Raw genomic sequence first — 14,040 nt, 5'->3', positions numbered from 1 at the left:
GCATGCACGGACGTCGCAATGGAGAAGCCCATAATCTATGGGCTAACTCCACCTCCAGATATCTTCTGAAGTCCCTCCTTGTTACATCCTAGGGATAATATAATTTTCAGGGGAAATACTGTAATTTAATGCAAAATACCTGTAATAAACATGCCCAGTAAAATGAGCTATTAAAGTGATCCTTTACTTGCCCCCTAATGGTGTATTTTTACATTAATATAAAGCTTGCCTTATCTGTTTCGTACCTCTAATGTGCACACTACAACCAAGAACACTAGAATAAAACGTCAGTTCAATGACTAAAAAATAAGCCTTATCATTATACGATGGAGATTATTGAGTAAGCACTCACTGCATGATTGCAGTGTCAATGAAGTACAGCACTCGCTTCAAGATTGCAACTTTACTAGCTGTTGAACCGGGGTGTGCTCCCCCCACCACCACCCAACCCATCCTCCCCTAGCTTCCATCTCTCTCCTCCTCATCCCTCAATCTTTCTCTCTCCTCCTCCCTCATTCTCCTCTTTCCCTGTTTCTCTCCCCATCTATTTCCTCTTCTTTCCCCTATCTCTCTTTCTCTCTCATCACCATCCAAATCTCACTGTGCATGTCACAGACACATAGAATAGTGGAATTATATTGTAGATTGGTAGATTGAGGTCTTGTACTTACAGTGTCCCTGAAGAATTGCTGAAATGATATTTATGCATTCCAGGCTGGATTGTGACCATTCACAGCAAGGTGGAGATATCTTACCTGTAAAATCTGGATGGGACTGGCCTAATTCCAAAGGATGCAGAGATCTCAGATTGCTGCTTGGAACTGGTGCTGAAAATGTAATCTTTAACATTTCATTGGTTCTAAATATTATTAATGAGAATGTACTCCCACTTCAGTCAGAGTTGGATCTAGAACTGGGACTGGGTATTTATGGGTACTAGTTTGACCTAGTACTGAGCACTTGGTTTCCAATCTATCAGTGGAGCTAGAGAGAGGGATCAGTGGGGAAATAGTTCTGTAAATGTCCATGCCAGGTGTGTGGGTGCAGTATGAGTGGCCGGCGGCCGGGATCCCCGGGGCTAGAATACTGGCGCCGGCATACCGACAGCTGGGCGAGCACTAATGAGCCCCTTGCGGGCTCACTGCGCTCGCCACGCTGCAGGCACGGTGGCACGCTACGCACACCACACTATTTATTCCCCTCCAGGGGGGTTGTGGACCCCCAAGAGGGAGAATGTGTCGGCATGGCGGCGGTCGGGATCCCGGCGTCTGTATGCTGGTCGCCGGGATCCCGGCTGGTGGCATACTGAAGACCACCCAAGGCGTGTCCGTATCCTATAGCACAATGTGCTAGCCTCACTGGCTTTATCTGAGGGAAATGTTACATTAGATTTGACCTTTTCATGTACATTTTCATTCTCCTAACGCAGCTGCATAAATATTACATTGTACGTTAAATGCTTTGAATTCTCTTTCAATTGCATGTGCCCCTTGTAATAAGTTTTATCTAAAACTTAAGGACCACATTTAATATAAAGTAAATTAGAAGCTGGGGAATACTTCGATTTTATTACTTTTATCTGTGGAACAGTATATGGTCCATTATCAAACTATGGGGCAGATGTATTAACCTGGAGAAGGCATAAGGAAGTGATAAATCAGTGATATGTGCAAGGTGATAAAGGCACCAGCCAATCAGATCCTAACTGTTAATTTACATATTGGAGACGATTGGCTGGTGCATTTATCACCTTGTACATATCACTGGTTTATCACTTCCTTATGCCTTCTCCAGGTTAATACATCTGCCCCAGTGTCTGTAGGAGATCCTGTCTTTAGGTCGACAGCACTTAGGTCTACACTTATTAGGTTGACCACTATTGGTCAACATGCATTAGATCGACATGGTCTATAGGTCAACATGGACATGGTTGACATGGAAAAAGGTCGACATGAATTTTTCAAGTTTTTTCCATTTTCGTAACTTTTTCATACTTTATGATCCATGTGGAGTACTATTGAGAACAGTAATCTGTGCCGAGAGCAGCGGTAAAGGAGTGAGGCACCTTGCCGGAAGCATGGCGAGGGGATACAGTGCACTAATTGGGGTTCTTGGTCACTTTATGAAGAAAATTACACCAAAAAAATGTTTAAAAAAAATATCATGTGGGTCTTTTTCCATGTCGACCTTTGTTCATGTCAAGCTAATGACCATGTCGTCCTATTTCGACATGGTGTAGACCAATAGGTGGTTGACCTCATGACTGTTGAACTAGTTACTGCTGACCCTATGATCCACACCCATCTGTAGCTTCCCCGTGCTTCCACTTCACTCTTCACTGTGGCTTCACCAATGCACTCACTGGAATGTACAAGTCCCTGACTCCCACTAGATCAGCCCGTTCATCTCCTGGTCTGTGAACATTCCCATGATCTGATTGGCTACAGGTTGTTCTATCTCCGCCCATTTCAAAACTGATAAGATTACAAATTAATTCCTATTCAAATGAAAAAAAAAAAAAACCTGGTGGTCGGTTAGATATAGTTGCATTTAATACCATAAATTTACATCTGCAGCAAAGACACAAAGGGAATGAGGTTAACATAGGGAGTCATTCCGACCTGATCTCTCGCTGCAGTTTGTTGCAGCGCAGCGATCGGGTCGTAACTGCGCATGCGCCGGTGCCGCAGTGCGCCGACGCATGGCAGTTGTCGTTACCTAGCGATTGCCTCTGAGACAGAGGTGGTTGCTGGGCGGGAGGGGGCTGGACGGCGGCGTTAGGGTGGCGGGCCGCGGCGGCTGTATGACGTCTCACACAGCCGCTGCGGGCAGAGGCAGCGAACAACTCCCGGCCAGCTGCAGGAGCTGCGCTGGCCGGGAGTAACTCCTGAAATACAAAAGCATCGCCGCTGTGCGATGCTTTTGTATTTGTGGGGGGGCACTGACATTCGAGGCGGACTAGCCCTTTGCTGGGCGTCCCCCCGCATGTCAGGGAAGACGATCGTAGCTGTGCTAAATTTAGCACGGCTACGATCAACTTGGATTGACCCCCATAGTGAGTATAAATTGTTATAACAAAAAAAATGTATCCTGTAGCTGTGTAGACACGATCTGCCTTGATTAGTGTTTGTTGACCGTTTTCCTTTTTTATTCAGTTTTCAGACAATGGAGAGGAGACCAGTGATGGGGTAATGATTACCAATATTGAAAGGTTCTCTACAGGTGATAGTATGCCCCCTGCTGGCAATAGATGTTTAATACAGACTAAGGTGAGATATCCTGCTCTTCTTGTTCATTTAACACGTACGGCCAGTTGTAATGACTTGCGAGACGGCCAAGGCTTTGAGACTCCGGCCGAACGCGTACGTTTTTTTAAAGCAGCAAACGTTTACAAGGCAAAACCTGGTTGGTTTTGCCTTGTAAACGTGTTCTGCCTTACAAAAATATGAGTTTGGCTGGAGTCTCGGAGCTCCGGCCGTCTCACAAGCCATTACATCCGGCCTCTAGTGTTTTTAGTTACTGCAACAAAAAAAGTGTATGTTGCTTTTCATTGATTATCAAACCAGCTAGACCCAAAATATACTGTTATTACAGTGTTTAATGCCATAGCATGTGGCTGCCCCTTTGTAAATCCTGATCTTGAATTTACTTTGTAAACCTGGAAATAGATTTTTCCGCATCATAGAGTCTGAGATGCAGGTATTCAGGGGTTAACAACGATTTCTAAAGGTCCAATGGGACATTAAAAAAATAGTTTTATACTAAACACATTTTACCCTGTAAATACATGTATGGATTTTCATGCAGTGGCCAAAGTGGGAGGAGCCTATTGATAACTGAATATGTGGTTTGGCAGATTAGGGTGTGGGCTAAATGCTCATATCTGGCATTAGGATATGTATGCGGCATGTTTTGATAAAAATGGTTATTAGCTTATAGACATAGAAGAGAATACATATGTTCTGTAAAGTGTAATGGTTAATCGGAGGTATTTTTCACGGGATCCGGTCTGAAGATCGACAGTGTCTAGGTCGACAATGTGTAAGTCGACCACTATAGGTCGACAGGTTCAGAAGATCGACATATTCTAGTTCGACAGGTCAAAAGGTCGACATGAGTTTTTCACATTTTTTCTTTTTTTTAAACTTTTTCATACTTAACAATCCACGTGGACTATGATTGGAACAGTAATCTGTGCGGAGCGAAGCGAGGAAGCGAGCCATGTGAGGGGACATGGTGCACTAATTGGGGTTCCCGGTCACTCTACAAAGAGAACGACACAAAAAAACCCCATAAAAAACTCATGTCGACCTTTTGACCTGTCGACCTAGAAAAAGTCGACCTTCTGACCCTGTCACGGTGGTGACTGTCGACCTGTAGTGGTCGACCTAAATATTGTCGACCTAGACACTGTCGATCTAATGATCCACACCCATTTTTCACATATAGGATTATTTTCTATGATGCAAAAAGTTTTTGCGCATCTGTCACCTTCACACGCTTTTCAGTGGCTCTGCTGATCGGTGAGTGATTGACAGGAAGTGGGTGTTTCTGGGTGGTAACTGGCCATTTTCAGGGAGTGTGATAAAAAACGCAGGCGTGCCAGGCAAAAACGCAGGAGTGGCTGGAGAAACGGGGGAGTGGCTGGCTGAACGCAGGGCGTTTGTGACGTCAAAGCAGGAACTAAACGGACTGAGGTGATCACAATCTAGGAGTAGGTCTTCAGCTACTCAGAAACTGCAAGGAATTATATAGTAGCAGTTCTGCTAATCTTTCGTTCGCTATTCTGCTAAGCTAAGATACACTCCCAGAGGGCGGCGGCCTAGCGTTTGCAATGCTGCTAAAAGCAGCTAGCGAGCGATCAACTCAGAATGAGGGCCAATATTACGTTATGTATCTGTTAAGCGCCTCGAGTCCTATCGGAGTAAGAGCGCTATATAAATAAAATTATTATTATTAATTGAAGTTCTGTGTCCCCGCTATCAAATCCCATCTTGATTCCATGTTACCAGATAAGCAAAACCTCGCCTGTACTGGGACGTAAAAAGTAAACCTAATTATTGGCCTACAAAATGCCATTGTACCCACTGTCCACTTCACCACAGATATGTAGACAAGCGATAGTGGGCAAACTAAAGATTACATGACTGTGACAACCCATAGGTGGGTGTATCACCTTCAGCAGCATATAACACAAAAAGCCACCTCATTCAGAGGTAGGCTACTGTGCATCATCGGCTTCACTAAGAGGCATACCGGCACTGGCGTATTTATAATGGGTGCAGTGTGTGCGGTGCACACGGGCCCAGGGGAGCCCACATCACACACCCTGCAACCATTATTTTTAGTGCTTACCCTCCAGAGTCCCACGACGCAGCTGCAGTGCTGCAGAAATCACCATTTTAGCAGTGTTTTGTGCATGCACAATAGGAAAATCACTGGGAAGATGGCTACAGCGCCATTTTCCCAGAGATCTGCGCATGCACTCTAGGCTCTGGGACAGCCCTAGAGTCCGCTAGGGACCCTAGCCTAGAGCTCTACAGCGCTACTGGCTAGATGAAAAACATGGCACCCAGTGTGAATGCACAGCACCGTTAGCTTAGCTGCCTTAAGCCTATTTGTAGCTTGTTTTGTGGAGACCCAAACAAAGTAAACATTTTAGCTCAAAAAGTGGTAGTTCCTGTTGCTGAAGTGCTGGGTTTGTTTCATAGATGTGCTATAAACTGCCATGTGTTTGTGTCGCTGCTCTGTTGCTTAGTAACTAGGCAGCTCTCTGCAGCCTTTGGCCAATATTAATGAAAACAATATTGTGAGCTGTGAGGTGGTCAAAATTGACTGGAAAATAATGTTATTGAGGTTACTAATACTACTGGAACAAATCAAGGCCTAAATTACTTTATTATCTGTAACATTTATTTATTTGTAAAATACATATCCTAAACCAAAACTTTGGGGTCCGCGTACATCCCTAAATATATAAAGCCGCCTGCTCAAATCTCTACATGCTCTTTACCTTATATCAGTGTCTGCTGTATACATTGATTACTATATGCCAGCAGTGTGCCCACAATTTGAGGCACACCACTAGTTCCACCACACAGAATTACACTAATAATGTGCCTTATTAATAATTATACAGTAAGTTCCAGACATATAAGTATTGTCCTCCATATGAAGGTATACTAGTAATGTCCACAGTGTGATTAAACCCATAATTTAAGGGTGTCCACTTCCCAAATTACACGAGAAATACCCAAAGTATTAGATATCAGCAGACGTTCAAATGTATAGAATAATGATGAACAATGCCAATATATTAAAATGCCAGGAGTGGGGCATATTATTATTTATTACAAGTTATTTATATAGCGCACACATATTCTGCAGCGCTTTACAGAGAATATTTGGCCATTCACAGCAGTCCCAACCACATGTTCACACACACATATTCACGCTAGGGTTAATGTTATGTTGGGATCCAATTAACCTACCTGTAAATTTTTGGATTGTGGGAGGAAACCGGAGGAAACCCACGCAAGTACGGGGGAATATATAAACTCCACACAGATTGGGCCATGGTGGGAATCAAACCCATGACCTCAGTGCTGTGAGGCAGTAATGCTAACCATTACACCATCCGAAATAAAATAAAAGATGGGATGGGATCCTACTGGTGGCGCAAAATCAAAGTACAGTGGTGTTTTACTGTGATGGTCACTGTCCGTTAATGTTATTGGAAAAGTCCATTAATTTCACAATGAGTGGTCCTCGTATGAATTCAATCCCATTAGACGATATGTAAAAAAACACAAATGGTATAAAGAAGTTCAGTAGAAGTTCTAGAAAGAGTCAATAAAAGAGGGTGACTTCTGCCCGGACTCCTTAGACTATGGTGATTCGGGTAGTGTAATGGTATCTGTATAGGTTCACCCCGGTGTCGAAGGTAAATGTAGCTACTCACATGTGTGCTTACTTTCATACACCACAGACAAAACCTATAAAGGTTTCTTTAAAGCCTCTAAGTGAAAAACTTCTTATAATCAAATTTGATGTGCCATAAATATTCACGTATGAATTCTTCTGAAAATAATGCTCACATCCGTGCTTACTTCAAAAGACGCCGTTCTTTCATAAACGGTTTCTTTTTTCAGCAGGCTGACTTGTCGTCCTCACTCACTTCATGACTTTGTATTAGGCTCGGTATTAAGCACAAACACGAAGGGATGTATGAGGATTCATGTAAATTTATTATTAAAATTTCTTAAAAATAGATTTTAGTTGATATACCACAAAAAAGACCAGCAAAACAGATGTTATACAGCACAGTCCAACAGTGAAATAAGATGTTAACCCGGGATATCTCACCGCTTTCTTGCTGAAAACTGGTTGGAGTGGTACTTCAAACCTTCACATGCTCCACCAACGCGTTTCTACTAGTTAGTCTTTGTCAAGGTGCATGTGAACTATACCATACCCTCTATATAGTTCACATGCACCTTGACAAAGACTAACTAGTAGAAACACGTTGGTGGAGCATGTGAAGGTTTGAAGTGCCACTGTTTTGCTGGTCTTTTTTGTGGTATATCAACCAGAATCTGTTTTTAAGAAATGTTAATAATAAATTTACATGAATCCTCATACATCCCTTCGTGTTTGTGCTTAATACCGAGCCTAATACAAAGTCATGAAGTGAGTGAGGACGACAAGTCAGCCTGCTGAAAAAAGAAACCGTTTATGAAAGAACGGCGTCTTTTGAAGTAAGCACGGATGTGAGCATTATTTTCAGAAGAATTCATACGGGAATATTTATGGCACATCAAATTTGATTATAAGAAGTTTTTCACTTAGAGGCTTTAAAGAAACCTTTATAGGTTTTGTCTGTGGTGTATGAAAGTAAGCACACATGTGAGTAGCTACTTTTACCTTCGACACCGGGGTGAACCTATACAGATACCATTACACTACCCGAATCACCATAGTCTAAGGAGTCCGGGCAGAAGTCACCCTCTTTTATTGACTCTTTCTAGAACTTCTACTGAACTTCTTTATACCATTTGTGTTTTTTTACATATCGTCTAATGGAATTGAATTCATACGAGGACCACTCATTGTGAAATCAATGGACTTTTCCAATAACATTAACGGACAGTGACCATCACGGTAAAACACCACTGTACTTTGATTTTGCGCCACCAGTAGGATCCCATCCCATCTTTTATTTTCTTTCATATTATCTTCTATAGGTGTGTGTGTGGTGACACATCAGGGAAGGACCCTACGTAAGGCAGCAAATAGATTGCGCAGGAACATACCTTAAATTGTATTTTCATTACACCATCCGTACTGCAGGCTTGATACAAAGTTTGTACAAGGAGTCCCCATGTGACTAAATAAGCAAAATACAACATTCACATTATATCAATCGGTCATTATATTTTAGAAAACTGGGGTTTCAACTACAAATAATAAATATATATATATATATATATATATATATATATATATATATATATATATATATAAAATACTTTCTGGCTTTAAACCGCTACTGTTATAATCTGTACTCTGGATCCCATTGGCTCTTATTGGGGGAGATGTACTAATCTTTGGAGAGTGATAAAGTGTAGGGAAATAAACTGCCAACCAATCAGCTCCTATCTACCATTTTTTAAACACTGCCTGTAACATGGCAGGTAGAAGCTGATTGCCTGGTGCCTTAACTCCATCCACTTTATCTGTCTCCGAGGCTTAGTACATTTGCACCTTTGTCTCAGCATAGTGGAGTGTAACAAATAAATGAGGATGAAGATGTTACATGTATGTATGTATGTATGTATGTATGTATGTATGTATGTATATATATATATATATATATATATATATATATATATATATATATATATATATATATATATATATATATATAGGCAATTTGTATTTTTGTTCTTGTATTTCAGTTGGATGTGGTCCCAGGATCCAAACAGGGCCATATTTTTTCATACCAGTTGTTTTTGAAGAAGTCGACTGATGTTCCTTTGCCTTTTCTCACTTTTTCTGGAAAGAAAAGTTTTTTCAGTACAAACCAATTGCGTTTTAATTTTTAGATGTTTTTCGTGGAAGGAAATTTTCTTTAAATGGTTTAAAAGGTTGTTTTGTGTAAACAACATAATATTTATACAATTAAATTAAAGTACATATTTAACTTTTTGCACTTTTCACCATTAACATTTCTGAGTGCACAGAAAGACACAATTCTGTGATGGTGAGTGATGTGATATCACTGTTTACTAACAATTTTAAAAACACTTCTATAGGTGTATAACAAACATATATATAGCACTTCTTATAGGTGAAATAACTTAGTTCATTATAAAGACTACAACATTTCTTCAGCTGGTCTGAACAATCAGATAAGTGAACTATGACTCTGTCAACTGTTAAGGACAATCCAGTAGTTAAAGTGAAGACATTACGCGTTTCGCCTGGTCTGAAGATTCCAATGACTGATGCAACTGCATTGTACATCTTGTCACTTTTCCGACTAGTTTAAAGCAACCAAGCTGGAACCTACACCTACACATTCACCAACTGGTCTGGTATGTCCAACGCTCAAGGCAAAAAATTTCAGAATCTAAAGGCTCTTCTACCAAGGAGATGATTTGCACTTTGAAAACATCTACTCTTCTAATGACTGAAGAAAATTTGAGATCAAAGATCTGCATTATGGGGGTAATTCCAAGTTGATCGCAGCAGGATTTTTTTTAGCAATTGGGCAAAACCATGTGCAGTGCAGTGGAGGCAGATATAACATGTGCAGAGAGAGTTAGATTTGGGTGGGTTATTTTGTTTCTGTGCAGGGTAAATACTGGCTGCTTTATTTTTACACTGCAAATTAGATTGCAGATTGAACACACCCCACCCAAATCTCACTCTCTCTGCACATGTTATATCTGCCTCCCCTGCAGTGCACATGGTTTTGCCCAATTGCTAACAAAAATCCTGCTGCGATCAACTTGGAATTACCCCCTATATTCCCTCAAATGAGAGGTTGTGGAATAGCAGTTTTATGTTTTACAATTTTGGAATACTAATCTTTTTGTTTTATTACCGTGTGGTCTTTTAGGGTTTGTCCAGATTTGGGGTTTATCTCATTGTTTTTAAAATATAACACAATGCAAGAAAATAGTAAGTAAAATATAATGGAATAAATGATGTATGCTACACAATAAAACCATGCGGATATAGGGGTCAATTCAATTAATTGTGATGCACGACAGTGCACACATCCGATGTACTACCATAGCCCAGTCAAAATTTCTGTTTTAGGAGCAGGAATGATCTGGATTACTAGGGGTTGACCTTAAACAAACCTTTTGCTCCAGCTTCACGCAACCCACCTCCTCCATGTGACTTTCTTTATCCCAGCACTCTGCCCCCAGGACATACTGTAATGTGTCACACGTGGCCCTCCTTCAGAAACTAGTTTTCACCCAGGTGAGAGTTCACAGTTACTGACATCAGTAGCTGCCTTGCCCCAGGGTGCAAGCCCCACACACCCAGCAATCTGACGCAATGCTGCAGCGTTCACCGAAACATGAGTGGCACAACCTTGAATGACACAGACAACAGTGTGTGGGTGGGATCCACAGCCACTCGGACAGCACCCTCCACTAATGCTGGTTCTCCTCACTCCCTATGTTCCTGGACATGACATTAACATCACCTGATCTCCAGCATTGCTTTATTTTTAACCATGGATTCTTCATACCGTGTTCATTTTTTTTTCTTCAATTAGAGAACCTGCTCTATTAGACAAGGGGCTAAATTGAGTAAGCGAGCTTAAATATGGAAATGTAAAACGCCAGCAACATTAAAACCATAACACAGTGTGTTTCACTTTTAATATCAGTGCCGTTATAAATTTCGGTGTTAAATCCACCAAGAACCTGCGGCCTGTAAAAGCCGTCACTTGGTGCAATTACCTCAAGAGGTTTTATAAACATGTTTAGAAACACTTTTATAGTATGGTTTATTTAGCAAGTAATCAGACTCCTGCCTTCACTGCTTGCGGTTACATAAAATTACACATAATGAGCTTACTTCACACAATATTTAATTTGAAACTTCTTGTTTTGATTCTTCTAAACTTTATTATGTTATTTTGTATAGAGAGCATTAGCCACAGAATGAACCTCTCAATAGGCAGCAGTTAGAATAAAATCTGAACACACGGTAGCTACCAGGGGCGTAGCCAGAACTTTGTGGGCCCTATAGCAACATTTTGAAGAGGCCCCCGTCCCAATGCTTCTAGTGAGACACTTTTCTGCAGCAGTTGTTAATGTTATGCCCTATAATAGTGCCCTAGTTCATTTTCTGGACCATAGTAGAGCCCTAGTTTCTTTTATGAATCGCAGTAGTGCTTAAGTTCACCCTATGTCACATTTCAGAGCTGCCAGTACACATTATGCCACACAGTACCCCCAATTCACATTATGATATATGGTGCTCCCTGTTCATACTGTGTTTCATTACAGTGCCCCGGTTCATATTATATAACATTAAAATGCCCTCCAGTCCATTTTATACCACACTACAATAAGCAGTTCTAGTGGCATACCTAGATATATTGCAGATCCCAAGTAAAAAGTTTGAAAGGACCCCTACGTACCACCCAATGGCAAAAAATGTATATAACACATGTAACTATGGCAGGGAAGGTGGCCCCTCACAGCTCTGGGCCCCATAGCAGCTGCACTCCCTGCACCTATGGTAGCTACGCCCTTGGTAGCTACAAGAACAAATATTTAATATGTATAGGAGAAAACCCATAAACCCAAACACTATATATAAATTGATATTTTCAAATTGTATACTTAATTTGTACTGTAATATGTGTAAATTAAATCTAAATTGATTTATAAAATGTGATCTTTATTTTATTAGCTGTGCGTGGAACATGCCATAGGTGCAAATTAAGCACCCGTGTGTATCCACCTCCTGCTCCATGCAGTGGGGACACCAGGTGCGGTAGATAAGTGTTAGCGTGGGTGCGTGTGAAGGGGGTGTGGTCTTATGTATACAAAACCATGCCCCTTGTGTGATGTGTCCCCTCTGTGCTGGCGGGGACTTCCCACCACTGTCTGCCTCCTCTGTGGCTGCCCACCTCCTCGGTGACAATCATATCATAAGAGCAGAGCAGCTCTATTTTGGTGTCACCCCCTAAGACGGTGTCACCCAATGTGGCTTGCACCCCCCCATAGTGATGACACTAGGCCCATGGAGTAGCTTCCCAATATCAAACTGGCGAATGTGTAAATCTACAGGAAGCCAAATGAAAAATGGTGCAGTTAAGATACTGTAACCAGTAACCACGACTGATGCTACCAATAGGTGAACCTAGTCTTAGGATTGCCTTAAACCCTGGGGGGCTGATACAGAGTCGGCGCTGTTCCCTACGGTAGCCGCATTATACTCGTTTCATATGTGACTGCAACAATCTGCCAAAGTAATCCACAAAACCAGGCATCCGAAAATGTCTATGACACCCACTGTTCTACCCTCCACACAGGGGCGTTTTAAGAGAGGAGGAGACCCGTGTTCAGCCTCCGCCATTCGGGCCCCCTCCTCTCTGCCCGGAGCGCTGTAGAGTCTGAGCACTAGAGGGCTCAGACTCTACTGCGCATGCACAGATCTCTGGGAAAATGGCACGGCGGCCATTTTCCCTGAGATTTCTCTACTGCGCAAGTGCAGAACCCCGTGAAAATGGCCGCTGAGCCATTTTCTCGGAGTTCTAATAGCGCTGCGGATACCGGCGCTGGCCTTCGGAGGGGTGAGTATTTTAAAAATGGGTGCAGTGTGTGCGGTGGGGGCCCCATCTGGACTCAGGGGTCCATGTGCACCGCACACACTGCACCCATTATAGAAACACCAGTGGTTACACAAACGCAATCATCACCATTCGTTTCAGCACGTGCATTAGCCCCATGCTAGGTGCAAGAGGTCCATTAGAAACTGGTTTCCCTTACGAACGAACACAACAAGCTTTACATACATATTCCCATGACGCTCCCATTAGAAACAGACGAAATGTGTGTCTTGATGCTCGCTGCACAGTCACGGCTACTTCGCATTAGTCTCCCTTCACACAGGATACCATGCGCACACAGCTACTTGCTACTTTGGACATATAATGCTGCACATGCGCACAACATGTTTTTAAATTCAGACACGTGCAATCTGTTCCAAATCGGGAGATGCATCAGACGCAGACTCATCCCCTGAATGAGCAGACCCTCCAACATGACCCCTTCCATCAGGTACAAAATGCTGTTCCTCGATTTCCCTCTTCATTTATGATTTCCATTACCATACCTCCCAACTACGCTGGATTTGGGACAGTTGGGAAGTATGCATTACCTGTGGTCAGTGTCGGACTGGGGCATAAATGGCTCACCCAGGGAATACAGTGGTAGAGGCCCACGCTTAGGGGTGTGGTCAGCCAATACAGAGGCTTGTCTAACCATTTGGGCATGCAAAGTCTGGGCCCCTTGATAAATAGAGTCCATGCATGATAATGTACCAGATTTATAACCGCAAAGCAATGTAGAAAATACACCATAGTCCTGTGCAATATTACGCAACTTAACGAGGGTTATGGTAGACTTACCATAGTTAACACTCTTTCTGCGAGGCACATTGTTCCACAGGAAAATATCTGGGTGTAGAGTGGATCTTGATCCAGAGGCACAAACAGGCTATAAAGCTTTAGGATGTCCTTGGATGCATTGGGGCCTCCTCTATAAACCCTGCCTCCAGGCACTGTGAGCTCAGTTTTAGTTAACCAGTCCAATGCAGAAGCAGGTAATAGAGAAGGCAGATGTTAGTCACATAGAACAACGTTCTCACGACAGGAGAAGGGACCAGCGACTAATGCCATACAAACCCAAAGAAGCTAAGTGCGTCAGGGTGGGCACCCTGTGGAACCCAGCATACCTCGCAGAAAGATATTTAACCATGGTAAGTCTACCATAAATCTCCTTT

At 42.3% G+C, this 14,040-nt stretch overlaps 1 protein-coding gene across 2 annotated transcripts in view; it reads left to right on the top strand.

The window, feature by feature from the left end:
• The window catches only part of LOC134979908 (uncharacterized protein CLBA1-like), a 51,819-nt gene extending 42,612 nt beyond the window's left edge, over window positions 1–9,207 (top strand). For both annotated transcript variants that reach the window (XM_063946528.1, XM_063946527.1), the window contains exons 4-6: window positions 715–835; window positions 3,156–3,269; window positions 8,958–9,207. In XM_063946528.1, coding sequence (XP_063802598.1) covers window positions 715–835; window positions 3,156–3,269; window positions 8,958–9,104 — 382 coding nt within the window. In that variant the 3' untranslated portion in view covers window positions 9,105–9,207. The remainder of the gene's footprint in view (window positions 1–714; window positions 836–3,155; window positions 3,270–8,957) is intronic.
• Window positions 9,208–14,040: the final 4,833 nt, after the last annotated feature.

The sequence above is a fragment of the Pseudophryne corroboree genome, chromosome 12, assembly GCF_028390025.1.
Source record: "Pseudophryne corroboree isolate aPseCor3 chromosome 12, aPseCor3.hap2, whole genome shotgun sequence".
NCBI classification, from domain to species: domain Eukaryota; kingdom Metazoa; phylum Chordata; class Amphibia; order Anura; family Myobatrachidae; genus Pseudophryne; species Pseudophryne corroboree.
This window is presented reverse-complemented; position numbering and strand designations above follow the sequence as displayed.